Source organism: Oryctolagus cuniculus, chromosome 2 (genome assembly GCF_051225735.1).
Source record: "Oryctolagus cuniculus isolate XC-2025 breed Fujian yellow rabbit chromosome 2, ASM5122573v1, whole genome shotgun sequence".
Lineage (NCBI taxonomy): Eukaryota > Metazoa > Chordata > Mammalia > Lagomorpha > Leporidae > Oryctolagus > Oryctolagus cuniculus.
This window is the reverse complement of record NC_142868.1, coordinates 56,949,034-56,976,715: the sequence shown is the minus strand read 5'-3', so window position 1 is coordinate 56,976,715 and position 27,682 is coordinate 56,949,034. Positions and strand designations below refer to the sequence as shown.

Genomic DNA, 27,682 nt, shown 5'->3' with positions numbered 1-27,682 from the left:
AGATTATGACTTTTATGGATGTAAAACTACCAACAAAAAACAAGTAACTTAACCCTTGTATACCCTAAAGACATATCATCAAATATGTTTATGTATAGATTTATCATCACAGATTTATGTATAGAAATGTTTATTATAGCAATTTTTATATTAAGGAATTTTATGACCAGCAAAACACACATAGAGAAATGACTCAAATGATTATGGTGTTATGCCTGGCACATTGAAAAAGATTAAATATTTGTAGAACTTCTAGGAGATAATATTTTATAGCTATTAAAATCCAGATGTTGCACCTAAAAGCACATTTAAGGATGTGGAAAATGGTCATGCTTGCCTTAAAAGAAAATAAAATTACATCTATACTATAATATATACTTAAAATAACCTTACAATCCACATAAAGCCACATACATAGAAAGAAAAGTTAAAAATAAGATACACCAAAATACTAACAAAGATTATTTCTGGGGGCAACTTGCTCTTCATACTTTAAAAATTTCATTAAATAAAAATAAATGAGCAACACTGAACATATTGAAAAATGAATATGTTATAAATTCAGAACATACTCATAATAAAAATATTTAAAATGTTGTATATTCTTATATAGTCATTTTAATAGAAACTACCAAAGTTGAAACTATAGTAAGTATTCTTATCTTAAAAATGTAGGTTTACATTTTCTTTTTGACCTAAGGGTAGAGGATGTTATTTGTAAGCCATCCAAACTCATCTTTAAAAATTTAACAAGATAGTTCAGTAGTCTATTTTTACTATAAATCTATCTTAAGTAAGAATGATGATAACCTGAAGGTTAACATATATTCATTAGCATTTTTTTACTAAATCTGAGAACATAATCCAAACAGTCTTATCCTTTTTATAAACCTAAAAAAAAAAAGTCATGGACTACCTTTTGAACTTTTTCCCTTTGGTTTCTCAAAACATAACATTTTTAGTTCTCATGAGTAAACTACATTCTTAAAGCTATACAGTGTGAGAACATTGTTCTGGAGGAAAAACATTATTGCTAAACTACCAAATATATTTTAGCACTGACTACTTTATAACTTTTATAACTTTGAAGATATATCAAAAATTTTTAAAACATATGTCTTCTTCAGCTTTTACAACTAAACACAACTAAAACTGTACTAAGAGGGGAAAGGCTAACAACTTTTCTGAAAATACTTACTAACTCTTGGTGAAACGTGTGAATTTTTTTATGTGCATGTGTTTGAGAAAAGTGCTATCCTGTAGTGTTTTCCCAACTCATTCTGATTTATCTTCCTAATAAAATTGGAAAGTATATTGGTCATAACTCTGCACATCCTAAACTTAGGTATCAGTTGTTTATTGTAACATTTTCTATGTAACTTTAGATTAAAAATTGTTTCAGTTTATATTGTTAAATTACAGTTTGGGAGTGGAAAAGAGCAATTGATACCATCTTTGTAGATATATCGGTAGGGAAAACAAAGTAAAAAACCAATTCTTGGGTAAGTGTATGGCACAGCAGGTTAAGCTGCCGCTTGCAACACTGGCATTTTCATATCAGAATGCTGATTTGAGTCCTGGCTGCTGTCAGATCCAGCAGTATGCTGATGCACCTGAGAAGGCAGTAGAGGATGGCTCAGGAGTTCTTGATGGTTTCTGGCTTTGGCTTGGCTTTGTTGTGGCTCTAACAATCATTTGGGGAGTGAACCAGTGGGTGGAAGATCTCACTCTCTCCCCATCTCCCTTTCAAATAAATAAAGAAATCTTAAAATTATGGCCTTCAATTCTCTGACTAAAATGAACAATGTGAAATGAAATGAGTCCAAAATTGAAGAGGAATGACAGAGATGGTCCCATGACATATCAGAGGCCATGGTAGGTAGTATTAAGAAAAAAGATTGTATTTGAGTCTCTCAGAAGCTTGTGAAATTATTACCAAAAATATTTTAAGTTTATTTATTTGTTTATATTTATTTGAAAGGCATATCTAGAAAGAGATAGAGACAGAAAGGCATTCCATCCACTGATTCGCAATCCAAATATCCACAATAGCCAGGGCTAGGCCAAACAGAATCCAAGAGTTAACAACTCAATCTGGATATCTTACATGAGAGGCAGGGACTCAAATATTTGAGCTATTCATCTGCTGCCTTCCAAATGTGCAACTGCAAAGAAGTTGGACTGAAAGCTGAGGTGGGACTTGAATCTAGGTACTCCAATATGGTACCTGAGTATTTCAAGTGGCAGCGTATCCTCGTGTACCACAATGCCTGCCCCCAAAAGTTATTTTCAACTATACTGAAACTAAATCATTGTTTGTACCAAACTCAGTCACATATAAACAAGCCTATCCAACAAATTAATGTGTTTATTTAATTTCCCAGAATTAAAGATTTAAGACAATTCTAGTGCATGCATTAGAAAATAGCGCTCTTCAGGACAAGAGCTGATCAAGTCACTGTTTCTCACAGTGTCCATTTCACTTCAACAAGTTTCCCCTTTGATCAGCTCTTGTCCTGACGGTTGATGTACAATGTAATACTTTATCCATTTTAGTATTTTTTTTGTTCTAGTACCATTGGTTGAACTCTGTAATTAACACACAATTATTCTTAGGTGTTTAAATTTTAACTGAAAAGTGATCCCTGTTAGGAATTTGGAAAACATTATGTTGAGTAAAATAAGCCAATCCCAAAGGGACAAATACCACTTGTTCTCCTTGATAGGTGACAACTAACTGAGCACCAAAAAGGAAACCTGTTAAAGTGAAATTAACACTATGAGAAATGGTGACTTGATCAGCCCTCACCCTGACTGTTGATGAGCAGCTTAATATGTTATCCCTCTTAGTATTTTTTTGTTTGTTCTACTTAATACTTTTGGTTGAATACTGTAATCAATACACAATTCTTCTTAAGTGCTGAAACAGTAATTGCTGTTAAATATAAGAGGGGGAACAAGAGAGAGAAGAGATGTGCAATTCGGGACATGCTCAAGCTGACTTACCTCAAACAGTAGAGTTAGAAACATTCAATCCCATCGAGGTGGCATGTACCAATGCCATCTCACTAGTCCCAGTGATCAATTTCTGTTCACAATTGATCGTAATGATAGGACTAAGAACCAAAGGGATCACATAAACAAGAATAGTGTCTGCGAATACTAGCTGATAGAATCAAAAAGGGAGAGAATGGTCCAACATGGGAAGTGAGATACACAGCAGACCCATAGAATGGCAGATGTCCTAAACAGCACTCTGGCCTCTGAATCAGCCCTAAAGGCATGTGGATCCGGCTGAAATGCCCATGAGAGTATTTCAGGCATGGAAAGCCAAGACACTCTGGGGAAAAAAACAAAAAACAAAAAAAACCTAAATGAAAGATCTCCACGAGTGAGATCCCAGTGGAAAGAATGGGTCATCAAAGAAGGAGGTACCTTTCTCTGAAGGGAGGAGAGAACTTCCACTTTGACCATGGCCTTGTCTAAAAATGATCAGAGTCAGTGAACCCAGGGGGCTTCCATAGCCTTGGCAGCTCATGACAAGAGCCTAGGGTGATTACTGATGCCATAAACAAGAGTGTCAATTTGTTAAGTCAACAACAGGAGTCACTGTGCACTTACTCCTCATGTAGGATCTTTGTCCTTAGTGTGCTGTACATTGAGATTTAATGCTATAACTAGTCCTCAAACAGTATTTTTCACTTTATGTTTCTGTGTGGGAGCAAACTGTTGAAATCTTTACTTAATGTATGCTAAACTGATCTTCTGTATATAAAGAGAATCGAAAATGAATCTTGACATGAATGGAAGGGGAGAGGGAGTGGATAAGGGGAGGGTTGCGGGTTGGAGGGACGTTATTGGGGGGGAAGTCATTGTAATCAATATTCTGTACTTTGGAAATTTATATTCATTAAATAAAAGTTAAAAAAAAAAAACTAAAAAAAAAAAAGAAAAGAAAATAGCGCTCTTCAAAAATGACTTTCCATGGGATCACTGTCAACATTCTCTTGGTAACTATCATTTATCCAAAACACAAATTTCTCTTCCTTCCTCCCCTCTTAATTTCCCCTCCTTCCTCTCACTTCCCTTTCCCACTTAGTCAATAGATAATTCCTTGATTCCATCTATTTGTGTATCTCTTTTTGGTGTCCTTTTATCTCCACTGCTATTTACCTTGAGTCCTCTTTTATCTCCCGGACACTGTAATGTTTCCCTAACCAGCCCTCCTGCTTCTACCTCTGTTCTTCTGTTTATTTATTTGAAAGGCAGAGTTACAGAGATGGAGAGGAAGAAAATCATTTGCCGGTTCACTCCTGAAGTAGCTGCAATGGCTGGGGCTGGATCTGACCAAAGCCAGGAATCTAGAACTCCTTGTGCCACCTTGCACTTCTTTTCCAGGCACATTAGCAGGGAGTTGAATCTGAAGTGGAGAAGCTGGGACTTGAACTGGCACTCATATGGGATGCTGGTGTCACAGGCAGTACTTAATCCACTCTGCCACAATGCTGGCCCCCAACTCATCCTTTTATAATTCCCCAAAGAGCAATCTTTATAAAGTGAGATTCTCTACACCAAAGCATCTCACTGTCTCACAAGGCAAAGCACCTAATAATAATAAGCAAGACTCTTCATCTTCAGTTTCATTTCTCACTAATGGTAATTACAAAGCAGCAATTTCATGCAATGCTGCTATGAATATTGTATATTCTTAAAGTATTTGTGAGAGAATTTATCTAAGGTATACATCACAGTTGCTGCTGCTGGTTGTAATCATATGTACACCTTCACTTTATTAGACTTCGCTAATTATTTTGCAAAGTGGTTGCCTTGATTACACTTCCATGAGAACTTAAAACTCCCCTTGACTATAGAATCAGCAAAACTTTATATTTTAAAATTTTATAAATCTGATGAGTATCTCTTCATGTGTATATTGCTCACTCAAGATGCTTTTTCTGCGTAATTCCTATTGTCTTTTGTGCTCTTTTCTATTGGATTGTTTTTACTTATAGATGCTCTTTGTAAATTCTGAATACTAACATTTTGTTGGTTATTCATATTGTAAACACTTCATCTTTGGTTTATTATCTCCCATTTTGACAATTTTTTTTTTCAGATTTTCTCAAATGCTCACTTCATTGATGAAATCACATGGGTGAATCACAAAAGCAAAATTTGTAAGTAGAGAATGAGGTGTGAAGTGGGAATCATGGGGGATGAATGCTCAGCACTCTTGGGGTTCTTCTTAAACTTCTGTATTTTTACGAGAGTTCTCCAGTAACTTCTGGAACCTTCAATGTTTCCAAGGCACAGAGTCAAACTTGCCTGCAAAGGGAAACCAGGGCTCAGAAAGGTTAAGTTACTTGCCCCAGGAACTCTGATAGTGCCCCAATCTCTACCACAGCCATAAGAAAATGAAGGATGTGGAAATACACTGGAATGGCATGAGTGGCACAGTTGGTGCCCCTCAGTATTGGAGGCTTTGTCCTCCTCCTCCAGCGAGGTCGTTCCAGCAGCTTGGCCATGGAGTTGTGCAAATTGAGGGCTCTAGTCAGTCACTTCAGACCTTTGCTTGTGCTAGGGGCACCGAGACTGCCAGCTTACGTTGTCTCATTTATTCCATTGTGGATAGTGACAAAAAAAGAAATACGACACTGGAACCATTTTTTTTTTTTTCATCCATTCTAACTGCAAAGAACTAGGTCTGGTCAAGTAGGCAAAGTATAGCAAAGAACAATGTGGAAAAATACATGCACAGGGAAGATCCTGCCATTCTTCATGACTGGCAGTTTGCTCTTTCGTCAGTTGAGGCTGAAAAGGCTTTCCAGGCTGAAAGTGGAAAAGGAGACTATCTCCACTACAAGTAAAGGAGCCGAACAGATCTCTGACCCTAGAGATCAGGCCTGAAACCCAGGCCATAACCACGGGCACTAACACAGTTCTCTGGTGCTTTGTCCATAGTTTCGGAGGTGTTAAATCTAACCTTGTTGCCATTTTCCCAGGTCCAGGCAGTTATTCCTCGGCATACATTGTGGGCAGATGTCCAGGAGAATGGCAAGGTTGGAGTAAGGCAGTCATGAGTTTGAGCTGCCTCTTCTTCACTTCTACCATGGCTTCTCATAATAGTTAGCCCCAGTGCCTAATCATAATACCCTTCAGTGTTGAAATACTCCACAGCCACAACTCAGCTTTTTTTTTTTCCTTCTCTTCCTTCTTGGTGGGATTTTTGGGTTCTGCCATGCCTATGGTTCCCCTTCCTCATCAGATCAATGAACTAATAAATTCCCCTTTATGTTTAAGTTTGTTTAAGGTTTCTGTCACCTATTTGGCAATAGATGCAGGATGCTAAGGATTTTTAAGTACCTGTCAGTTAAACATATTTGCAGAACTATGTCTATGTGAAAAACCAGTCCTTGAAATTGCTCTTGGGGCCAGTGCTGTGGCATAGCAGGTAAAGCTGCTGCCTGCAGTGCCAGCATCCCATGTGGTGCCAGTTCGAATTCCAGCTGCTCCACTTCCTATCCATCTCTCTGTTATGGCCTGGGAAAGCAACAGAAGATGGCCCAAGTCCTTGGGCCCCTGCACATGCATGGGCGACCCAGAAGAAGCTCTTGGCTCCTGGCTTCAGAAAGCAACTCTGGCTGTTGCAGTCATCTGGGGAGTGAACAGTGGATGGAAGCCTTCTCTCTCTGCCTCTGCCGCTCAGTAACTCTGCCTTTCAAATAAATAAACTTTAAAAAAGAAATTGCTCTCATTTTAGCCAGTAATTAAAGCATTTAATTTTAATATAAAAATCATTTTTATGGTTTATGCATTCTAAAAACCACTTACCCAACCCAATGTTATAATCTTTTTTTTTTTTTTTTTTTTTTTTTTTTTTTTTTTTTTTTTACCAGTGGTTCTCCAACTTCAATGTTCAAATAGTTATCTAAAATGTTTTGAAATACAAACTTAGTTTGCAGGTGCTTTGATATTGCACTTTCATTTCTATTTTCACATTTAGGTCTTTAATCAACCTGAAACTATGAATAGTGTAAAACAAGACTCTATAATCATTTCCACCACATGAACAGTTAGGTATTCCTATAACTATTTCCTGAATAATCCATCCTTTCTCTACTAATAAGTAATGCAGTATTTATCATGTATCATATTTTTTAAAATTTTTTACATATTTGTTTATTTGAAATGCAGAGAGAGAGAGAGAGATTTTTTTTTTTAATTTATTTGACAGGTAGAGTTATAGACACTGAGAGAGAAAGAAAGGTCTTCCTTCTGTTGGTTCTCTCCCCTAATGGCCGCTACGGCTGGCACTGCGCCGATCCAAAGCCAGGAGCCAGGTACTTCCTCCTGGTCTGCCATGCAGGTGCAGGCGCCCAAGCACTTGGGCCATCCTCCACTGCCCTCCTGGGCCACAGCAAAGAGCTAGAATGGAAGAGGAGCAACCGGGGCTAGAACCTGGCACCCATATGGGATGCCAGCGCCGCAAGGCGGAGGATTAGCCAAGTGAGCCACTGCACTGGCCACTGAGAAAGATTTTCATTTTCTGGTTTACTTCTTAAATGCCGCCAAAGAGGCAGAAATGAGACAGACTGGAACCAGGAGTCCAGAAGGGTCTCCCATGTGAATGGCAGGGACTCAACCACCTGAGCCATTACCTGCTACCTTCCAGGGTGCACACTGGCAGGAAGCTGGAGCCAGAAGTGGAACCGAGATTTGAACACAAACAATCCAACATGAGATGTAGGCCTCCCAACCAGCATCAGCTTTGAAGTTCTCTATTCCCCAACTAGCCTATTTGTCAGCCCTGTAACTACTACAGTTTTAACTACTATTATAATCATCATGGTTTTATGGTAATTTTAAATATCTTACAGGACAAATCTTCTATACCCTATTTTCTTTCTCAAAATTGTCTTAGCTATTTTTTGGATCTTTCTCTGATTTAATCTGTATAAGCCTAAACTTTTTTTTTTTTTGGGGGGGGGGGGGAGGGGAGGGTGATCAAGACTGATTTGACACAATTCTTTGAAATTATAAATTGGGTGAGAATTAATCTTTTTTTTAAGATTTATTTTATTTATTTGGAAGACAGAGTTACAGAGAGAGGTAGAGACAGAGAGAGAGGTCTTCCACCCGCTGGTTCACTCCCTAGATGACTACAACGGCTGGAGCTGTGAGGATCGAAGCCAGGAACCAGGAGCTTCTTCTGGGTCTACCACGTGTGCAGGGGCCCAAGGACTTGGGCCATCCTCCACTGCTTTCCTAGGCCACAGCAGAGAGCTGGATCATTAGAAAAACAGCCAGGACTAGAACCGTAGCCCATATGGGATGCCGGCACTTCAGGCCAGGGCTTTAACCTGCTGCACGATAGCACTGGCCCCAAGAGAATTAACAATCTTTATTGAGTCTTAACATGAAGACAGTTTATCACTCCAATTATTTATGTTTTTATTAAGTTTTATACTTTTCTACATGAAGTTCACACACATCTTTTATTATAACTGTTTCTAGGTATTACTTATTATCTGTTCACATATAGTAAGTCTCCTAAATAGAAAGAAAATTGATTCCTATATAGATTGATCTCGTATTCAAAAACTTTGCCAAATTCTACTAATTTTGAAAATGTGTACTTTCTTTTGTTTTTTTCTACATCACCCTCCTACTGGCCCTTGTCCAAAATCTTGTAATTCTGTCTCTTTTATGAGTGGCAGATGTAGAGTGACTGACCGAGACAGAGAAATCTCCCATCTGCTGGTTTACTCCCCAAATGCCCAGAAAATGGCAACTCAGCCCACATCTCCTATGTGAGTGACAAGAACTACCTGAGCTGTCATCTGCTGGAACCAGGAGAACAAGGATTTGAATACAGGCGCTCCAATAGGGTTGTAGGAGTCCCAAGTGGTGAAAGCCCTATGGATGAATAGAAGTTAGCCAGACAATGTGATATAGATAGGAAACAAGCAGTGGGAAATAAGGAAAGATGTAGATAGATGGAACAGGATTTATAAAGTCAGCATATAAAAACCTGAAAAAATACATATATTAAGAGAGAAAAGTAGAAGAGAACACAGTGATTAAAAAAGTTGTACAAAATGAAGAAAAGCATAATTGGGATATGGATATGCTTACAAATTTTAAACATTCATAATGTTTGTTTTTGATGCTCAATAGTGTCTTCAACTGTGGTATTATTGTTTAGTTTCAATGTCAACAAACAGTAGTAACCAAAAATTGAAAACAGAAATAATATTGTAATCTAATAAATCAAGGCTTCAACAAAGATGGCAAAGTTGAGGAAAGATGTATTGATTGGGTAGTTTATGGCCTCTTAGTGGTTTCTGTTTCCCTCTCCTGTCACTGTTCTCACACCTAATTCATCTATTGATACTGCTTCCTAAATGTCATAATTTCTTAAATCTAAGATATTATTTTCCTCTTCATTTTAACACCTTTCAAATTGGGTTATACTTGAAAAATGGTTTTTAGAAAAAGTTGGTAAGACAATATATCACTGAATTTTAAATTAAATGTGAAATGTGGATTTCTAATAACCACTTTTTATGCCTCTGAAAAGGTTACTCTGTGAAATAATACTGAAAAGCTAGTATGTATGCAGAAGCTTGCCTAGTACACTTTGGGCAACAGAATTAAAGGCAAAAAACTAGCAAATTTCTCAGTACAAATGCAAGTATTTCAAGGATAAACTGTTATGATCTAGATCCTCTTGGAAAGGATCATTACTGATGAGGCCCTAACATTTTTATGTACAAAATTATCAGTTAATTTTGAAGAAAGGATGTTTTAACTTTCAACTACATATAATTTAAGAAAATTGCTTGCTGAAATGTATTTAAAACCCTAAAACTCCATCCATTGAATGACGCTAAAAAGTTCAAAATACTAAACATGGATTATAAAAAGCTGCACTTATTTAGAGGAATGGAATTCAGAGGAATCTGAACTTGAAGGCTTAGACTCAAATGTTAACTATGCTAATAAGCAAGAGATATAAAGGTACTTATATAAACTAGAGTTTATTAAACCCAAGGAACCTATGAATTACTTCGGGTTCTTGGGACCTTGAAGAATCTGAAGTGTGGGTCAACATTTTACATTCTTATAAGAATCATCCAGTCTAGGACCAATTAGACAAAATAACAAACATTTGTGCCATATCCTCCTCTCGTGTTTCAACAGAGTAAATTGAAGATAGTTCTTAAATGGGGGGACATTCTTTCTTACGTCCCAGTATTATATAAATAGACTTCCCATACAACTGTTGGAGATGATCTGGAAAGGTAAAGACTTCAACAAACGTCTTTGCTGGAGGCCAACACTGTGGCGCAGTGGGTTAAAGCCCCAGTCTGCAGTGCTGGCATCCCATAGGGGCACTGGTTCAAGTCCCGTCTGCTCCACTTCCAATCCAGCTCTCTGCGGTGGCCTGGGAAAGCAGTAGAGGATGGCCCAAGTGTTTGGGCTCCTGCACATGTGGAAGACCTAGAGGAAGCTCCTGGCTTCTGGCTTTGGATCGGCCCAGCTCCAGGGACTGCAGCCATTTGGGACAGACGGAAGGTCTCTCTCTGCCTCTGCCTCTCTGTAACTCTTTCAAATAAATCTTTCAAAAAAATAAGTCTTTGCTGTCCAGTGTAAGCAGTCTGGGATTCACTCAGTAGGAATAAGAAATTCAAAAATCCATTTATAGCAGTAACATGGCAGTATCAAAGGAATATTTTTTAAGAAACACCCTTTGGTAGTACTCTGTATACCCTCAAGGAAGCATGATATAAGTAGGCAGATCAATGAAATGCACAAGGAAAGAATGAGAAAAAGCCTGAAGGAATATAGTGGCAATGGGAAAGGAAATAAATGGATGAAATAGTCTAAAGGAAACAAGATAGTACCGTGTAACTAACAGTACTGAGGTAGGGAGAGATTAGTATCAGCAGTTACCTTCAGCTGAGTGAGACAGGGAAGCAGAAATGTGCTACTAGGAAATATGCCCTTCCGGCATAAGGATTATTTTGAGCTAAAGGCACCTGAAAAACAGAAGACATGAAAGGGACACTCTTCCCCAAATACACCCCTGTACCAGTAAAGAAATATTCCTATCAACAGAGAGAAATTTTCCATGAGAAATATGCCTTACGTGGGGCCTGTGTTATGGCTCTGTAGCATAGGTTGAACTGCTGACTGCAGCACCAGCAGCCCATATGGATGCCAGTTCAAGCACCAGCTGCTCCACTTTTGATCCAGCTCCTTGTTAATGCACCTGGGAAAGCAGTGGAAATGGCTCAAGTCCTTGGGGCTCTGCATCCATATAGGACACTGGGATGAATTCCTGGCTTCATCCTGGCCAGACCCAGCTGATGCAGTCATGTGGAGAGTAAACCAGCAGACAGAAGATCTCTCTTTCCATCTCTCCTCCTCTCTCTGTAACTTTGCTTTTCAAATAAATAAGAAGGGGCCGGTGCCGCGGCTCACTAGGCTAATCCTCCACCTGGCGGCGCCGGCACACCGGGTTCTAGTCCCGGTCGGGGCGCCGGATTCTGTCCCGGTTGCCCCTCTTCCAGGACAGCTCTCTGCTGTGGCCCGGGAGTGCAGTGGAGGATGGCCCAAGTGCTTGGGCCCTGCACCCCATGGGAGACCAGGAAAAGCACCTGGCTCCTGGCTCCTGCCATCGGACCAGCGTGCCGGCCGCGGCGGCCATTGGAGGGTGAACCAACGGCAAAGGAAGACCTTTCTCTCTCTCTCTCTCTCTCTCTCTCTCTCACTGTCCACTCTGCCTGTCAAAAATAAATAAATAAATAAGAAAGAAGGAAGAGGAGAGTAAGGAGAAGGGGAAGAAGCAGAGGAAGAAGGGGGAGAAGTCCTCCATGTACAAGGAGAGAAAAAACATTTTTGTTACCAGAGTAGTTCTGGCTGACAAAAATCTGTGCTGTCCATGTTGAAACAATCCATGTCTTCCTTAGCCTCCTCCTACATTTAAATTATTTCCCACACTTTCCACTCTTTGTTCAATCACTATATAAGCATTTTGATTTTTTTTTTAAAGATTTATTTGAAAGGCAGAGTGACAAAGATCTCCCAACCACTGGTTCATTCCCAAAATGCCTGCAACAGCCAGGGGTGGGCGAGGTTAAAGCCAGAAGCCAGGAACTTCATCTGGATCTCCCAAATGGGTGGCAAGAGCTCAAATACTTGGGCCATCTTCTGCTACTTTCCAGATACATTATCAGAAAGGTAGATCAGAAGTGGAGCAGGCAGGACTCGAATTGGCACTCCAACATGTGATGTGGGCGTACTAGCTGGCAGTTAAACTGCTGCACCATAACACCCACCTGGAATATAAGCATCTAGGTTTTGCCATTTCCTTGGAGCTTCATTTTCCTACCGGGCTCCCACATACATGTAAAAATCTGTGTGTTTCTCCTGTTGATCTACCTTAAGCTAATTTAATTCTTAGGCCCAATCAAAGGCCCTGAGATAGACGGTAACATTTTGCCTACAATAGTAAAGTGCACTAAAACATAACCCAAACCACTTAACTTAGGACTTATAGAAGATAATTCTTCCTCATCAAGGTAGAGATGGGAAAAATGAAAAGGCAAGCAAGTAACAGATCTAAAAATGACAAATTCCAACTCCACAGCAATTCAAATGAAAAGTCTTACAATTATAATTACTAGTACCTATCACACAGCTTATCTGAAAATTTCTTCAATAAATATCCTAGTAGAGATGCCGAAAGATAACAAAAATACAAACACTGTACAAAGATCATTTTAAAAATTTCATAGTTTATTTTGCTGCAAAGACTTTTAAGTCCATGCATAGTTTTCTCATAATGCACATTTCCAGAACTTTCTGAAGCCCCTTGTACACTGAGTTGCCAGAAAGAAGGGATGTACTAGGAGTGAAATTCACTGGTAAACTACAGAAGTAAATGTAAGTTGAGTGGGGTCAGTGTTGTGGCACAGTGGGTTAAGCTGTCTCCTATGATACCGGCATCCCATATGAACCAGCTGTTCTACTTCCGTTCCAGCTCCCTAAACCACTGTGTGTGGGAAAGCAGCGGAGGTGGCCCAAGTGCTTGGGTCCCTGTCACCAATGTGAGAGATCTGGATGTACTTCCAGGCTCCTGGCTTCAGCCTGGCCCAGCCCTGGCCATTGCAGCTATCAGGGGAATGAAATACTGGAAGGAAGATCTCTGTTTCTCCCCTTCTCTGTAACTCAAATAAATAAATAAATAAATAATTTTTTAAAGTATAAATGAGAGATTTCATGGTACAATCCATAGACAAAAAATAAGCAGAAGATAATTCTGGTGCATTCCCAAAAGTGTCTCTCAGATTTTAACACCTCATGAGTGTTGAACAGCTGTATCAAATGATTCAATAATTAACTGCACTTCCAGTACAAAATAACTAAACTGAAGGAATGAACCTGCAAATCAGGACCTGTTTCAAAACATTCAGCTTTCTCATCACACTAATTCCCAGGCTTTCCAACTTTCCTGGCTGAATCATACTGTGATTCTCTCCTTTTCTTCTTAACACCTATCCAATAATATGAAATTTATACTCACTGAGTAATTCCTCTGTTCTGAATTTTAAAATACTGAGTTTAGCATTTTACATTTAAAAATTAAAAAGAAAAATCAAATTAATTTTTATTAGTGAACGAACTTTGAAAGGAAAAAGACATATATATTTATATAGTCTCCATTTCTTTTTTTTTTTTTTTTTTTTTTTTTGACAGGCAGAGTGGACAGTGAGAGAGAGAGACAGAGAGAAAGGTCTTCCTTTGCCGTTGGTTCACCCTCCAATGGCCGCCGCGGCCGGCGCGCTGCGGCCGGCGCACCGCGCTGATCCGATGGCAGGAGCCTGGAGCCAGGTGCTTTTCCTGGTCTCCCATGGGGTGCAGGGCCCAAGCACCTGGGCCATCCTCCACTGCACTCCCTGGCCACAGCAGAGGGCTGGCCTGGAAGAGGGGCAACCGGGACAGAATCCGGCGCCCCGACCGGGACTAGAACCCGGTGTGCCGGCGCCGCTAGGCGGAGGATTAGCCTATTGAGCCACGGCGCCGGCCCTATATAGTCTCCATTTCTATAAATGTTAAAAATAAACAGAAATTGTGATCAAGTTTGATATGGAATTTTTAAAAAATTTCCTAATAAAAATAACTGCATGGTCTCAATGTTGCTGCTACTGTCAGTACTATAATGATTTTCCAGATTGCTTCCTTCTTTGAGTAGTATAAGAAATCTGTCATTTTCACTACATGTTAAAGCTCAGGTGATAGAAAATTAAGTTTTTGATTTTGTAATTTTTTTAACATTTCATTCATTCTACCTCTACCACTTCACCCTCTACATCTGTCAGCTTCAAAGAAAAGAGACAAACCTGAGGACTGTTAAAAAAATTAAAGCTATGAAGTTCTCTGAACTCAAAAAGGGTTGTAGTCTGTGAAACTGACAAAGTTCTTTAGTTTTTAATGTTTCCCAAGTGCCTATCAATTATATAAAGCTGTGAGTAATAAATGCCATAAAACACAGTTCCAAAGCCTTTCCAGTTTTATTTTTAAGGAATATATTGCATGTAAAAAACACCATCACATTCAAAATGGTAAAATGAAAAAAATGATAAACTACTTTTTCCAACTGAACAGTCCTCAGCTTTGCCTAGAATTTTCATAGTTCATATTACACCTTCCAAATCTTAGTCTTTTCCCTTATGCACTTTTTACAATAGTCCTGTATGATCTCTAACCAGACTTATTCAGAATATAATACAGAAAAGCCAGCCCCCTTTTGGTAGTATAAAACATTTTAAGTGAGAATTAGGGGTATACAGTTAATGAAAATCCCAGTTAACTAAGAGTTAATTATATAGCTGCAGATAATCTCTCTCTGACCTCCCTGCCTCACAAGATTTTCAAATTAATAAGAAAGATTGGGGCTGGCTCTGTAGAGCAGTAGGCTAAGCCTCTGCCTGCGATGCTAGCATCCCATATTGGCACTAGCTTGTCCCACATGCTCCACTTCTGATCCAGATCTCTGCTGATGGCCTGGGAAGTGCTTGGGCCCTAGCCACCCACATGGGAGACCCAGAAAAAGCTCCTGGTTCCTGTCTCCTGGTTTTGGATGGGCCTAGCTCTGGCATTTGCAACCATCTGGGGAGTGAACCAGTGGATGGGGGACCTCTTTCTCTGTCTTTCCCTCTCTCTCTTTCTCTGTTACTCTGCCTCTAAAATAATAAATAAATAAATCTTAGGGAAAAAAAGCTGATTGTTACAAATTATGAAATTATCTGAAAGAAAAATTTTCTGCTATTTCTAAAAGACAGAATAATCAATAATTTGGCCATCCCATAAAGAACTTCAATGAAGCCAAATTTGCTTTATTTTTCCAAAGATTATGTTGTCAAGATAGTATAGAATGATTCTTTGAAAGTATAAATGTATGTGTGGAATTTTAAGTTATTTTATTAGTTTCTCTTTTAAAGTTATAGATACAAAAATTCCAAATTTCCACTTGATAATATACATGAAATGTTTTATACTTCCAACAGATATTTATATTTTGTACATTCTATATAAACTACAATAGCCATATCTGAAAATCAACTAATTGTGTATATATTTACACTATATAAAGAAAGGACAGAGACTTACCTTTTTTTCTGTTTTCTATACAAAAATTTCAAAAATGTTTTCTTTTCAAAATTGAAACTGAGACTTAGAAAAGTAAAATATGGTCAATCTGATTTCATGGGAAATCACTTGTTTGAAAAAAGAAAAACTGGCATATGAACCACAAGGTGGTGCTATCATTCCATGCTGGCCCTGAAGTTGACTGAAATACTAGTAGGTTCGTCTACTACTGTCATCTCTTCATTTTTATAAATGTATTTCTCTGGCAATTAAAAAATAAACCTAATAGGATTCATTAATTTTAGAAATATTTACTGAAATTCTATTAAATTCAAGATAATAGGATTCTTTATGCCAACATAATGGCTCAAAACTGTAAATTACTAATTACATTTATATTACTAAACATTTATTCAAATACTAAAAATGTTTTCTTAAATATTAATACCACTCATAATTATCAGACAATGAAAAGTTACATATAATATACACATAATATATAATATAAACTGAAGGATAAATAAAATTTAATCAGATGATCTATATGATGGAAAAAATACTTCCCTTGCAATAATGGAGTCAATTTTCTTGAGAATTATTTAAAATTACTATTATACTTTTATTTATAAAGATTAAAAAGGATTATTTACAAATGATTTTAAAAATGAATTTTTTCTCATAGTTTATACAAGATTTTTTCTCTCTCTTGAAACAATAATTTCCCATTATTCAGGCTGGCACTGTGGCTTAGTAGGTTAAGCCTCCACCTGTGGTGTTGGCATCCCATATGGGTGCTGGTTTGTGGGCCAGCTGCTCCTCTTCTGATCCAGTTTTCTGCTAATAGCCTGGGAAAGCAAGGAAGGATGGCCCAAACACTTGGGCCCTGCACCCCGGTGGGAGACCTAGAAGTTCCTGGTTCCTGGCTTCAGATTGGCCCAGCTCCAGATGTTGTGGTCCTCTGGAGAGTGAACCAGCAGATGGAAAACCTCTCTCTACCTCTCCCACTTTGTCTGTAACTCTGCCTCTCAAAATTTTTTGTTAAAAAAATTTTCCCATTATTAAAAACAAAACAATACAAAAACTTGTGTAAATTTAAAATGCAGGATATAGAGTCTGGCATTGTGGCATAGTAGGTTCAGTTTGTCATCCCATATGGGTGCCAGTTCGAGTCCCAGCAGCTCCAATTCCGATCCAGTACCCTGCTAATGGCCTGGGAAAGCAAATGAAAATAGCCCAAGTGCTTGGGTCCCTACAAACATGTGGGAGACCTGGAAGAAGCTCCTGGTTCCTGGATTCAAATGGGCCCAGCTCTAGCCACTGTGGTCATCTGAGGAGTGACCCAGTGGATGGAAGACCTCTCTTCTCTGCCTTTCCCCCCCTCTCTCTGTAACTCTGCCTCTTGAATAAATAATAAATCATTTAAAAATTTCCCATTATTAAAAACAAAGCTTACTGTGTATCTTTTAATGCTGGATGGCCACCATTTGTATCTGTACTGCTGATCTTAAAATGTGTTACAGAATACAGCACTAAAATACTCAATTTAATTCACAGTGAACCCTTCCAACCTATGTTGAAATACAAAAGGAAAATTATACCCTTTCTTTCTCAGTGTTAACTGAAAAAATATTACAGCTTTTTGCCTAGCATGAAATGCTGTATTTTTGTATTATTTAATTTTCAATGAGCATTTTTAGCTTTTCATTACAACTTATTCATCAGTACAGATGGCAAGACGGTATGCACCAGAGCCTCCTGGGTACAATATGCAAGTCCTAGTTGGAGTGTTTCCAACAGGATGTAAACCATGGTCCTCAAGCCTGTACTTTAAAAAACATATTACTTAGCACACTGCCAACAAATGTCAACATAAAAATACAGTGCTGTAATGACTTCACTCTGTAAAAGGAAAGTACTAGAGCATAAGTTTTTCCTAAGAAAAGTGAAAGAGTATACCAGTATAATCACAGCTCAAAAATATGAAACTATTTATTCAATAAGCAATGAAAAAACTTAAATACCAAAAAGAATTCAAATTCTTAATAAAAATAATATAGTATATTAAAATTGGAGAGAATTCTTAAAATGTACAACATGTACAGTAGCCAAAATCCTAGAAGTTCATGCAGAAAATTCTACAATTAGTGATTTGAGCATTTCAGTAACTCTGCAGTCTCTTCAAACCTGAAATATAATAAACAAATAATATATTAAGTAAACAAATAATTCATAATGAATCATAAGATATGTTGTTGAAATTATATTTTTGTGCCTAAAATACTTTTATGTATTTTATTTATAGGTAAAATTACAATTAATAAACATAAGCATACTATGGCCAGGGAGGAAGAAAAACAACTAAAGTCAAATATGAGCTTTTAATTCTTAGAGCTCAAGGCATGCTGATACTTTTCAAATTTCAAAATAATATTATAGCTTTTTAAAGTTGTATGCTGTGAAATAGTAATCAATAATTTTATTTTGTATTTTCTCTGAGTTTCTCTTTTAAATGTCAGTTACAATGCTATTGTTCCTAGATAAAAATACCACTTTTAGTATTATCTTATCATTAACTCAGTGAAAAGACTAGCAATGTTTTAACAATACTGAAAATTTCTTTAAATCACTCATCTACATTATTTAATATTTTGACAAACCAGTTATGAAAATAGACAATAGTCTTGATTAACTACCAACCAAACATATCTTTGCACTCTTTAATCCACAATTAATTCCATTAACAATGTTTTACATCACTTGTTGGAAACCAAAACAATGACTCATCTTACAAACATATAACTGTAGGTGGATTTATTATCCACTGGAGTCCTGAAGGAAATTCCACACCTGATTGAGAGACCTTTAAGGTTTGAAACACACATGCACATTCTATATATACTGCAATCCAATACAATTCCCTACAGAGAAATGAATTTCTGTTGCCCCTTTCTGTTACTTACATTTTTTTCATCCTTTCCATTTTCTGGATTGTTGTTTCCTTTAATTTAAAAAGCAACAAATTTAGGCAATTTCTCAAAGTAAACCATCATCAAAGATGGACCATGAACATACAAAACATAGTCTGAAACATTGCATTAAGGACTGCTTACTTATCACAAAGAATTTTGGAGAGATTAAGATTTATATGGTTGCTCTATTTTTCTTACCAACGTATATACAACTAAAACCAAGGCTTGCTTATTCTGACCTCAGAGAGGAAATTATCTAAGCAATTGCCATATTTCTTACCTCTGAAAACTCTTTCAAACCACAGTAATTAACAGTCGAGGCTCTGGGAGTTGAATCTGATGATGCTGTACTATAACCAGAGGACAGAGGAATATTTGCTTGTCCTTCCATTTTGCTTTTTCTTTCTGTGAAGAAATTTTTAGGTTACCTTTTCCTTTCACAGCAGTGACAAATCTCTAAAAATTTTATTTACAAATGGAAGAAATTGTACTATTTTAATACAATATACCATTGATATAGATAAAAAGATGAGGTTTTGATATTCTTTATAAGAGAATAACCAACATTTAGAGATCTACAGGTCAAAAATGAACCCCAAAAATATTACAAAAATCCATATTATTTTTATCATGAATAAAAAGGAAAGAATAATTTATTTTTATGTTTCTACTGATGTATATTTTCTTGCAAAGGTGGATCAACTGAAATAATGAATGTCAATGAAATTTATCATTGATGTTTTTATTCAGCATTGTCTTAAGCATTTCACAATATTTTTAGTATTGTTCTATGGCAAGTGGAAGCTCTTACTAAAATTAACTATATATGCCTTTGCAAAAATCAAGAAACATCCCTTTTGAAGTTGTCACATACAGAAAAAAAAAACATAACAAAATTCAAGATCCACAAATTTATCTAAATAACTAAAAAAAACATTTCAGATATCTTGATATTATTAATTTGACAAAATGATAGCCAATGTTTCCTATTAATTGCAGAGCATCACAGATAAGACATGTTTCTGTCAAACTAATTTTTTAAGCCCTATGTTTTTGTTAGAATACATTTGGCAGAAAAAATGATGGCAAACAAAAAACAATGATAATCACTTATACAGGTTTATATAATAGTTTTACTATAAGCTTACCCAGACCAGACAATCTCAGGGAACAAAGTAAAAGGGTATTTCAAAAAAGTTCATGAAAAAACAATAGAATTAATATATATGTAAAAAACTTTTGAAATCCATGCATAGTTTTCTCATAATCTGATTTTCATGAACTTTTGAAGACCCCTTCATATTAACACATATTGACTAAACAACTAGGAGACTTATCTGTCATGGAACCAACAGTCTCTTTTGCCTACTTTTCCTACCACCTGCTCCATGCCTGCTTTTCTATGTAGAATGGCTTTCTTTGCTTAATCATCAGCATGAACTTAAACTAACTGGCTAGCCGATCTCAGGCTCAATATCATTTGAGTGACTTACTGTTTATGGCCTAATTCCAAATTCTAAGAAAGAAAATCTAATTTGGCTCAACACCCTCAACACCCATAACCTTTGGATTGTTATTCCCCGGATTCCATGTCTACTCAATCTAATTAGCTGGGCCCAAGGTCAAGATCATGGTGCACCTCTGAAAAGTAGCCAGTTCCAAATCTTTTAGTAGGACCTGGGACGATAAGTAATTTTAAGGAATAATTTGAAACAAGGCAAGAACTATATCTACTATGCAATAAATCTTGGATTACTTTCTAGGGCGTAGAGAAAGGTATTCTCTTTAGGACTGAATGTTTCTTGTGTCATTCCAAACAGAGGAGGAAGTCCTAGGACCAGGAACCAGGGCAGGGAAGAAAGAACAGAAGATGAAAGAATGGCTCATTTGGACCACTGTTTCTTTGAGCCTAGACTTTGAGGTATCCAGCCTTACTCAGGGGTGTGCTTCATAGTGGGAGAAAGCTGGCCGGTATTAGGCAGACTGGGAAGCTATTCAGAGCTACATCATATAGGGAAATCCAGAGGTTACAAAACTGCATCATATACAGAACACCAGCAATATTTAACAGTCTAATAAGTTAAGTGCCAATTATTTTCTGTGACAATTTTTCTTACTGCTTTCTTGAGCCGTTAGCAAAGTCTTACTTGTATAAACATAATAGTTTCCTAGTGGTGCTATGGGGGGATTGAGAAAACAGTTGGTAAAACAGTTCAGGTCAGAAAGAAAATTAGAATATGATGATTTCTGATGCCATGTTCCTGACACCATTCATTATGGAGTTTCAACAGTGGTTGCTAAGAGATTTCTGAATAAAAAGGATCTTCAAAAGAACAGAACACCAGATCTTCTAGGCAATTCTTGCCTCATGAACACTAATCTTTCACTGCCAACTCTAGAGGATTATCACTTTGTTCCATTCAGAGAGCCTATTTGGTTCTTCAAAGTTTAATAATTTCTAAGCCAGTACTTTCAAATCAAGGGCTAATGTGTTTTATTCAACCGATTTCTGAATATTTTGTCTTAATCACTTCATATACAATTTAATACAATTGAAAATGAACTAATTATTTTTCTAAAACCTTCTCCTGAATTGTCTATCCCAAAACTTCTCCTGTGTCTAGAATAGACAACTATCTATTCAACTTCGTGAGCTAAACATAATAGTCAGTCTTGACTGTATCACTATCCTTCACCCCTTCTACTTAGATCAGAATCAATGTTTATCCATTTTAACATATAAATGTCTCCCAAATAAACTACTAGCTCTTTTTTTCACTATCATTGCCTTGACAGAGATCCTCATTAGTATTCTGAAATAGTCATTACTGAAATATCCTTCAAATTATTTTTTAAATATTTTTTCAAACTATTGTCCTTATTTACTTTCCTCCAATAAATACTATTCTACTTTTCTGATGAACTTTCTCAAAGACATATTGAGAGTGTTAGCTCTTCTGAGATGAAAAAGAAACAAAACAAAGCAAACCAAATGAAGAACACAAATAACCCTGACAGTTGGTCTATCTGGTAATTAACACCTAAATTATTGTATCTCCTACTGAACATACATAATTTCACAGAAAATGTCACATGAGGTCATGAAACAAAAAAAAAAATCAAAGTAACAGTCACCTCTGAACATAGACAAGACAGAAATAATACTAAGTAACCAAAAAAATACCCAGATATAGCCCACTTTCCATTAATCTTCCTTTTTCATTGAAAATTTAAGCCTACTTCACTTTTTTTAAAAGAAGATTTAGTTATACATTTGAAAGGCAGAATGAGAGAGAGAGAGAGAGAGAGAGAGAGAGAGAGAGAGAATCCTCCGTCCACTGGTTCATTTCTTAAATGACCTCAAAGCCAGGTCTGGTCCAGGCTGAAGACAGGAGTTTAGAACTCTATCCAGGTCTCCCACATAGGGGGCAGGGTTCAAGAACTTGGGCTATCTTCTGCTGCTTTCCCAAGTGCATTAGTAGGGAGATGGAATACAAGTGGAATAGCTGGGACACAAGCCAGCACTCCAATATGGAATACCAGCATCACCAAGTGGTGGCTCAACCCACCACAATACTGTTCCCCATTTCATTCATAATTATCAAATTGTTTCTGTTACCTGACAGAGCACAAATCAGAATGGTTCTCACTTCCTTAAACCCTCTCAAAAAAAAAAAATGTAATACAAGTCTAATCCTTAAAAGCTTCTAAACTCACTCTTAACAGGTCACTGAGATGCCTTACAGTTCCCCCATGGAACATTTTCTTTTTGGTACCATATAGGGAAAACAAATTTGCAACCTCACAGCCACCATCCCTGATTTACTACAATCCTAAGACCACAGTGTTGGATTAGTTCTCTGAACCCAAATGAAACCCACTTCTCAGCTTCCAAGAAGCATGTATATGTAAAGTGTGATATATAAGGCTTTATAAATCTGATACTTTATCTAGGTCAGAATATCAACTCCATGAGGCCAGGCATTCCTCTTACTCATAACTGCTAAGGTCTGGATACGGTTTGAGTGTGGCTTCCCAAAGGTTTATGTACTGGAAGCCTGGATCCTAGTGTGGTAGTGCTAAGGGAGTGGAACTTTTTAAGGTGAGGCCTAGTGAAAGGTAGTTAGGTTCCTGAAGTCATAGCTATTGGAAGGGGTTACTGCTGCTCTTCTGGAACTCAAGTTAGTTCCTACACGTGTGAATTACTATAAAAGGAGCAAGCCTGGCCTCTGAGTTTCTGGCTTCCTGTCTTGTAATGTGATCACTCTTGGGCTATGATGCCATCTGCCATGGTGTCCTCACAAGAAGCCAAACAGATGAGGCTGCCTGATCTTAGATTTGGCCTCCAAAACTGAGCTAAAAAAAACTTTTTTCTGAATAGAGAAAACTTTTTAACTCAGCCTCAGAAATTTTGTTATAGCAAAAGAAAATGGTCTAAATCTATAATCCATTTCAGAGAGTGGTCTATCTGCACATTACTCGAAGTCCTAACACAGTGCTGCCTAAACTTGCCTATATCTTCTAAACAGGTTAAAGGTATATTAATAATAATGTTATTTTAGAAAAATAAGCCTGAACATTCAAGACAAAATTTTAAAAGACAATATTTTGCAAATAGCAGGCATTCAGTATTTTTAAAGTGTAAATATCTGAGCTGTACTATATGCAGACACTGGATATGGAAGTAGAGCTTTCTGTCTGCTAGACTGATTACAAGATAAAGTTTGTACTCTCAAGGATCTTAGGGTTGAACTTTGATATGTGTTGAATAAATGCATTAATGGCACATGGAAAAAAGCCATCATTTTACTAAATCTTAAATTTGCAGTCTATAATAAATTTATACATGAAGCAGTACCTCAAATAATTATAATAAACTAATAACTGAAAATGTTCAATGTACAAAAAAATTGTCATGTGCACTAAGAGAAAATGTCAGAGCCAGTTTCCTGGATTCAAATCTACTGTGGCAACACCAGCATCACATTTTGGAGTATCAGTCTCTGTCCCATATGCTCCACTTCTGATCCAGGTCCTTGCCAAAGCACCTGGGAAAGCAGTGGAAGATGGCCCAAATGCTTGGGCCCCTGCCAGTGGAAGATCTGGATGGAGTTCCAGGCTCCTGGCTTTGAACTTGCCCAAGCCCAAGCCACCTCGGCCATTTATGGGATAAACTACTGCATTATTTAATAACTGAGTGACCCTGATATCATTACTTCATCTCACTGTACCTGTTTCCTCATCTATAAAATAAGGATAACAGTAGTACCTGTCATCCATGTTTGCTTTCAGAATTAAATGAGTGGCCAGCGCCACGGCTCACTAGGCTAATCCTCCGCCTTGCGGCGCCAGCACACCGGGTTCTAGTCCCAGTCGGGGCGCCGGATTCTGTTCCGGTTGCCCCTCTTCCAGGACAGCTCTCTGCTGTGGCCCGGGAAGGCAGTGGAGGATGGCCCAAGTGCTTGGGCCCTGCATCCCATGGGAGACCAGGAGAAGCACCTGGCTCCTGCCTTCGGATCAGTGCGGTGCGCCGGCCGCAGCGTGCTAGCCATGGCGGCCACTGGAGGGTGAACCAACGGCAAAAGGAAGACCTTTCTCTCTGTCTCTCTCTCTCACTATCCACTCTGCCTGTAAAAAAAAAAAAAAAGAAAAAGAAAAAAGAATTAAATGAGTTAAAACAGTGTCAGACATATAGTGAGCACTATACTGTGTTCTTGTTGTTATCATTGTTAGATATGCAGTAGCTGAAAGATTCAATGTTAAATGTCTATAGATCTTAAAATTTAACTTCATGGTGAATTCTCAACTGGATACATTATCTCTTCTACAAATATGAATTCATACACATGGGATAAAATATAGACCTTTTCTTTTAGAAAAAAATCTAAAATTCTTTTAGAATCAAAAGAATAGAAGCTATTGCTAAATAAAAAACAAAAATTTTATCCTTGTTGTTCAGTCACAATGAAGATATTAGTAGCCTACATAAGTTAGGTAACGTGGAAATGCTCTATCCTAATTCTATATATTTCTCATTTTTATCAATACCAGTAAACTGATCAAAATCAAGAGGTTTTCAATACTTTATAGGTTATTGACAAATGCATTTTCTTCTCTTACATGTATCATATTCTGATAAGAAAGCTACTTCTTCGGCTTAAATTAGGAACTCTAAAGATCTACTTCTATTTTAGAGCATTTTATTTTTCTAGAATGACTAAAAGAGTAAAATATATTTTAAAAGTTTCCAATTTTATTTTTTATTTTTTTAAAGATTTTATTTATTTATTTGAAAGGCAGAGTTGGAGAGACAGAGTATATTTTCCATCCACTGGTTCATTCCCAAGATGGCCACAACTTCCAGGGCTGGGTCAGATCAAAACTAGGAGGCAGGAGCTTCTTTCAGGTCTCCCATGTGGATGATAGGGGAACAGGGACTTGGGCCACCCTTTGTTGCGTTCCTAGGAATATGAGCAAGGAGCTGAAATGCCATGAAGCAGCTGGGACTTGAACTGGTGCCCATATGAGATGCCAGTGCTGCAGGAGGCAACAGTTTAATCTGCTGCATCACAGCATTAGCCCCAAAAGTTTGTAATTTTAAATACATATTTTACCAAAAGTAAAATATGTAAGCTCATTTATTTACCAATCCTTGGCTGTAACATTCTGTAGGTTCAATATCTGCTTTGCTCTAGGATTTTTGAAGTTTCTAAAAAATTAAGTCTTGAGAATATTAAAATGACTAACTACCCTTAAGAATGTTTTTTAATAACTGTGTTTTTGACCAATACTAGTGCCATTAAGAACTTACCAGGATTCAGAAACTCCATGTTACTGGTAGAAGCATAGTCCTCACTTACTTCATTAAATGTTACATAGTCATCATTCTGTAATAATATAAATATTTAGAATGATATTAAAAAAAACTCATTTTACATGCTTATCTCCAGGTATAAAATAAATGTTTAAATTTTTTAATCATGTTGTTTATGAAGTAATACATAAATATTGTTATGTATAAGAAATAATCTTTTCAACGTAGAAGCAGATAATAAGCTCCCTGAATCTACCAACTTCACTCTGGTAAGGAAAGACAGACCAGAAATAGAAATTCAGCATAAGTGAAATAGATTTCTCAGACTTGATAAAGCAATGGCAAATTTGTTAATTATTTTTAGAATTCATAATAAGATTAAAAAAAATGAGTAAAAAAAGAAAGTAAGGGTTATAATTTTAATTGTTTTCCCTCCTACAACTTTTCATTTTCTTCACCTTGTGAAAACAGGCCATTTGTACTTTTAAAAGATATAAAATGGGAGCAGGTGTTTAGTCTAGCAGTGAAGACACTAGGGAAGACATTTGTATCCACATCAGAGTACCTGGGTTTGATACTCAGCTCTGTTCCTGCCTCTAGCTTCTTGCTAATGCAGACCTTGGAGGCAGCAGGCGATGGCCTAAGTAATTAGGTTTCTGCCAGATACATGGTAGACCTGGAATGAATTCCCAGCTCCAAGCTGCAGCTGCATTCTATCAGGTACTGACCGTTTAGCACATTTAGAGAGTGATCTAGCAGATGGAGTTAGTATTGGGGTGGGGTAGTGTGAGATGGTAGTGGTGGCGGTGGTGGTGGTGGGGTTTGTGTGTATGTCTTCGCCTCTCAAATATATACTTTTTAAAAGATACAAAAAATTTAAGATTTTCATAAAGTCAAACATATTATTCTTTCATTAAAGTACTGCCAAGTATTAACAGCTCTAAAAACTCAATAGCAATACATTAATATTCCTATAAATAAGAAATAATCTTTTAAATGTGGGAGCAGATAGTAAGTTGCTTGAATCTACCAACCTCACTCTCTAAGGAAAGATAGACAATACCTTTTCATACTATCTTATCTGACGAAGAGAAAAACAAGTAACAACAATACAGTCTAAACTTACACAGGATCTCATTCTAATAATTTTCTTATTACCTAAATAGTCTCATAATTGGCATTTCCAAAAGAATACACACATAACTAAAGGAAATACTTTATTGTGTATGAGATAGTCTATAAATGTAAAGGAAAGAAAATACCTTTTTTGATAAAAGCATTTCTGTTTCAAGAAGAGTAACACGACTTAGAAGATTAGTCCAGGTTTTTTCATTTACCATTACTTTTCCTTTCATTTTTTCTTCCAAACTGTCTAACCTTTTCTCTAAGAGAGTAAGTTTCGTAAGTTTTTCTTGGCATTCAGCAAGCATAGTCCGTAGCGCAATAATGTCGGGATTAACATTTATATCCTATAATTATTAGAGAGATTAAAAATAATGTTAAATAAACTGAAATTCCCTTAAAACTAATGTGTTCTTACTTAAACCGTGTTATTTCTAACCAGGAGAGGCTGTACAGCATTAGTCAAGAGTGCTATCTGTGAATAGGCCTCCACATCTCTATTTCCTCATCAAAACAAAACCACGACAAGTGATAACAGAAGCACTTATTTCATATGGTTTTATAAGGGGTAATTTATATAATGCTTTTAAATAACACTAGGTAATACAATAAAACTGTCACTAACTAGCTTCTTGTAGTAACAGCACAAAGCTAAGACCAAAATGATACTTAGTACACGGAGATTGTTCAGTGTGCCTTTTGACAGCAAATAAGACCAGTAGCTATCTGGGATTCTTATAAATGCCAATTGTACACTGAAATGCATAGGGGTCACAAGACAGAGAGGATAGAAAAAGAAGGTTTATCAGAAACAATGGTAATGGCATACAAGTATTACAGGGTCTCTGGTAATAAAGAATAGGAGAAATAGTATTCTAAAACAAAGGAAAGGACAACAAGGACTCAGAAAAGAACATGAAAAGCTATGAAGTACCAATTCTTTTCATTGCCAATACAAGAAATAGATAGGAGAGAACCTTCACTGTGCAAAGTAGCATATCTATAGAGTACTACATTTTAAATTTCTTAACTTATCCCAGTGCCCTAAACAGAAGAAGTAAATAGTATCTGTTGAATTATATTCAGTAAGACTCACTGATTCTTTAATAATGGTAACTTA

General features: G+C 37.0%; 1 protein-coding gene across 13 annotated transcripts in view; it reads right to left on the bottom strand.

Annotated features, from left to right (window-relative positions):
* Nucleotides 1-17,621: 17,621 nt before the first annotated feature.
* CEP44 (centrosomal protein 44) overlaps nt 17,622-27,682 on the bottom strand; it is a 32,043-nt gene continuing 21,982 nt past the window's right edge. For 11 of the 13 annotated variants that reach the window (XM_089327241.1, XM_070068297.2, XM_089327245.1 and 8 more), the window contains 5 exons: nt 26,703-26,909; nt 25,438-25,513; nt 18,907-19,031; nt 18,618-18,655; nt 17,622-17,841 (listed from right to left, as the gene is read on the bottom strand). In XM_089327241.1, coding sequence (XP_089183367.1) covers nt 17,799-17,841; nt 18,618-18,655; nt 18,907-19,031; nt 25,438-25,513; nt 26,703-26,909 — 489 coding nt within the window. In that variant the 3' untranslated portion in view covers nt 17,622-17,798. The remainder of the gene's footprint in view (nt 17,842-18,617; nt 18,656-18,906; nt 19,032-25,437; nt 25,514-26,702; nt 26,910-27,682) is intronic. The other 2 variants (XM_017338257.4, XM_089327240.1) reach the window with 1 other exon arrangement.